Here is a 4,035-nt window from a genome sequence, read left to right as displayed (position 1 = left end):
CTTAGTGTGTCCTGAGTGGCAGCAAGCGCCATCACTGTTAGAGACCTTCCCAACCATGGCGTATAATCCACCTCCTGTGGCTTACCTATGTGGCCATCAGAGGAGCCTCAAGGGAGCGGCAGCGCTTTTTCAGGGAAAATGTGTTCTTTCTCTATTGATTAGGTAGAAAAATTCCTGGAAAAACTGAGAGTTATTGAGTGTCGGAATGGGAAGAGGGTACAGGGGGCTTTTTGTAAGCACTGTGCTTGCATGTGGAGCCTTTTGGCTGAAGCTGAATCTTGCGATGGAGGAAGCAGTCAGCAGAGAGCAGCAGAGAGGCAGGCAGCAAAGGGTGCTTGGGGCCAAGATTCCCCAACAAGGAGCCAGCTGAGTTCTTGCTGAGGACAGGTAAATTGAGAAAAATTACGATTATATTGCATGAGAATTTTCCCTTTCTTTCTGCCTTTCCTTCTTTCTGTCTGTCTTCTTTCTTTCTTTAAAGCTAAATATATTCTAGCTAAAGGGCATTTTGTTCTTCCTACTTTTCTGTGGTTAACATAGCTTATTAATTGCTCACACTCTGTCAGACACTGTTCTAAAACCTTTACCTATATTTACTCATTTAATCCTCCAATTACCCCAACATGGTTAGCACTAATATTATCGTCATTTTACAGATAAGAAAATTGAAGCACATGCCCAAGGTCACATAGCTAGAACGTGATGGAGCTGGTATTCCAACTCATGGAACTTGAACCACTAGAAGCCATGTAAATGATGACGTGGGGGGAGCAGTAGAGATGTGGGGGATACAGACCCCCTAATGGGACAATTAAGGTCCCGTTGATCCCGTTATGTGGGAATGTGAACCCAATGCCCCTAAATCATCCTGAAATCTGGAAACATTTAATGTGCTATTTCTCAGTTTCTACATGCTGGCTAGTGGTTCAGACGTAAAAAAGACTAAGTGGTAAGTAAAATGTGCTTGTAAGCTGTGTCACCAATTCGTGACCTCTGGTAGATGCTGGCAATTTAAAAAATTTAATATTTAGTGAACTAAAAACTTGGTCCCCTTCCCTTATTTAACACAAAAACCTACAGGTCTGTGGAATCCCCTCATCTGGGACCCGCCTGTCCACACAGTGTTGGAAAGTTCCATGGGCTCCAGGCTGGTGATAGGGGTGGCTGGTAGGAGGGGAGCATTTTGGTAGCAGCACTGAAGAGAAGGCAGATTCATTTCAAGATAAGAGCCCGTCTTGTCCCTGTGTCTGCTCTCAGCCTCAGCGGTGCAAAGAGCTGAGGGTAAGATCTCCTCATAATTAGGCTCTGCAATGTGCTGAGATTTGAAAACTCAGGAAGAGTTACGGTTAAAAAAATTTCCAACTCGGGAATAATCTGCCCATATTTTATGTATTATCTTAAAAATTCCACAGTACCCATGGTCTCCTTTTATACCCCTGTTCCATGCCTTTTGGTCTCGGTCCCACCTCTCTCTCCAATCTGGAAAGAACACGTCAAGTCCACCAGACCAGGGTCTTGGTCCTGCCACTAACCTGCAGGGTGGGACTGTGGACTGGCCACGAGACACCCTTGCTGTCAGAAGGTTAGAACTCTGGTCCTATTGACCTTGCAAGGCTGCTGTGAGGTGGTATGAAAACAACTATTAAAAACATAAACTGGCTTCCCATCTCCTGGCTCTCTGACCAGTGTGCTGGTCACCTGGCTGCCTGCCCTTGACGAAGGTGCCACTTCTGTTTTCTCTTCCCACTCAGATCTAGGAGATGCTGCCCAGAGCCTGGCTGCGCTGGGCCTGCCTCCTGCTCCTGGCCACGCCTACCCAGCCCTGCCCCAAGGGGTGTGACTGCTTCATCCGGGAGATGTTTTGCTCTGACGAGGAGCTGGCCACCATCCCGCTGGACATCCCGCCACACGTCACAGACATCATCTTCGTGGAGACCTCGTTCACCATGGTGGGAGCCAGGACCTTCAGTGGCAGCCCCAACCTGACCAAGGTGGTCTTCCTCAACACCCAGGTGTGCCACTTCGGGCCAGATGCCTTCGGGGGGCTGCCGGGGCTCCAGGACCTGGAGATCACTGGCGGTGCCTTCTCCAACCTCAGCGCTGACATCTTCTCCAACCTGACCTCGCTGGGCAAGTTCACCCTCAACTTCAACATGCTGGAGGCTCTGCCCGAGGACCTCTTCCAGCACATGGATGCCCTGGAGTCCCTCCAGCTGCAGGGCAATCGGCTCCAGACGCTGCCCGGGAGGCTCTTCCAGCCTCTGAGACGTCTGAAGACCCTCAACCTCGCTCAGAACCTTCTGGCCCAGCTGCCCCGGGAACTGTTCGCCCCCCTCTGCAGCCTGCAGACCCTGAGGCTGAGCAACAACGCACTGGCCGGCCTGCCCCAAGGGCTGTTCAGCCACCTGGGCAGCCTGCAGGAACTCTTCCTGGACGGCAACTCCATCTCCAAGCTGCCCTCTCAAGCATTCGCGGGGCTCTCCTGCCTGGAGAAGCTATGGCTGCAGCGCAACACCATCAGCCACCTGCCCCGGTCCATCTTCTCCTCCCTGGGCAATCTGACCTTCCTGAGCTTGCAGGGCAACGCGCTGCGGACGCTGCCCGCCAGCCTCTTCGCCCATTCCCCGGGCCTGGTCAGCCTGTCCCTGTCCCACAACCAGCTGGAGACCATCCCCGAGCGAGCCTTTGCCAACCTGTCCAGCCTTGGGTCCCTCATGCTCTCGTACAACGCCCTCACCCATCTGCCGGCTGGCGTCTTCAGGGGTCTCGAGGGGCTGGTCAAGCTCTATCTGGGCAGCAACAACCTGACGGCCCTGCACCCAGCCCTCTTCCAGAACCTGTCCATGCTTGAGCTGCTCAGTCTCTCCAGGAACCTCCTGACCACGCTCCCCCAGGGCATCTTTGACACCAATTACAACCTGTTCAACCTGGCCCTGCACGGCAACCCCTGGCAGTGCGACTGCCACCTGGCCTATCTCTTCGGGTGGCTGCACCAGTATAGCGACCAGTTTTTCAACAGCCAGACCTACTGTGCTGGCCCCGCCTACCTGAAGGGTCAGGTGGTGCCCGCCCTGAGGGAGGAGCAGCTGGTGTGCCCGGTCACCCAGGACCACCTGGGCTTCCAGGCCCCGGGGCCGGAGGACAGGGAGCCAGGGGGCGGCTGGGATCTGGCCATGGAGGAGAAGGCGACCTGGGGCCGGTGCATCTACAGCACCCCCGAGGGCACCGTGGTGCTGGCTTGTGATGAGGCCCGGTGTCGCCGGCTGAACGTCCAGCTGTCTCCCAGGCAGGGCTCGGCCTCCCCGGGGCTGACGTTCAATGCCAGTCAGGAGTGGAACTTGAAGTCCAGCTGTGGCTCTGTGAGGGTCACCGTGTCGATCGAGGCTCTGGCAGGGGAGCCCTAGGTGCAGAGCAGATGGGCTGGGAGCCTGGGCAGACAGCCTCCGGGCCCAACCGGGCAAGAGCCGGTGAGGGGAGCTGAAGCTTTGGTTCTTCAGATGCAAGGGATGGAGCTGCATCTCCCGGGTGGTGGAGGCGGGGGCTCGACCCCCGAGTCTCCGCCGCCCCCTCCTCCTTCATCCCCCCAGTCTCTGAGTCTGAGACCTAACAGGGCCTTCCTCAAGCTTTGCAAAGCATCCATTAAAGCTGCATCGTGGTCCGGAGAATAAACTGATGCCATTCCCCTGGTGTTTTTCTATTATTGGATACCCACCCTAATCTCATCCCCACCCTGAGATACCCTCTTACCAGTGTTCCATTTCCACAAAATGGAGGCCACCCTCTCTTGACATCCAGTTCGAGAGCCAATGTCTGTTTCTATTTCTCTGCCTGGAACTGTGGTTTTAATTGATAAAGACAAATAGGGGCGAGGATAAAAGCAGAGGTGACCAGAAAGATGAGGGGCGGGGGTCTGACTCCGCGTTCAGGGGACTCGTGCCTTTTGTGCCCCCCTCCAGCGCTTCCAGGAGAAGTCAGATGACAGGGGCTCTCTGGAGGGGAAACGCTTTGCCTGTTCAGCCAACGGGATGGCTGCTC

At 54.8% G+C, this 4,035-nt stretch overlaps 1 protein-coding gene across 1 annotated transcript; it reads left to right on the top strand.

Moving 5' to 3' along the window:
- Window positions 1-1,757: 1,757 nt before the first annotated feature.
- CPN2 (carboxypeptidase N subunit 2) lies at window positions 1,758-3,702 on the top strand. The gene has a single exon (XM_024124427.1). It carries the CDS (start codon window positions 1,761-1,763, stop codon window positions 3,402-3,404), a length of 1,644 nt encoding a protein of 547 aa, XP_023980195.1. The 5' UTR covers window positions 1,758-1,760; the 3' UTR covers window positions 3,405-3,702.
- Window positions 3,703-4,035: the final 333 nt, after the last annotated feature.

This window comes from Physeter macrocephalus, chromosome 1 (genome assembly GCF_002837175.3).
Source record: "Physeter macrocephalus isolate SW-GA chromosome 1, ASM283717v5, whole genome shotgun sequence".
Lineage (NCBI taxonomy): Eukaryota > Metazoa > Chordata > Mammalia > Artiodactyla > Physeteridae > Physeter > Physeter macrocephalus.
The sequence above is the reverse complement of the archived record's forward strand: the minus strand, read 5'-3'. Positions and strand labels throughout refer to the sequence as shown.

What these genes read in the sequence shown, in the direction of transcription:
- CPN2 (XM_024124427.1), top strand. Translation starts at nt 1,761, where the DNA reads ATGCTGCCCAGAGCCTGGCTGCGCTGGGCCTGCCTCCTGCTCCTGGCC.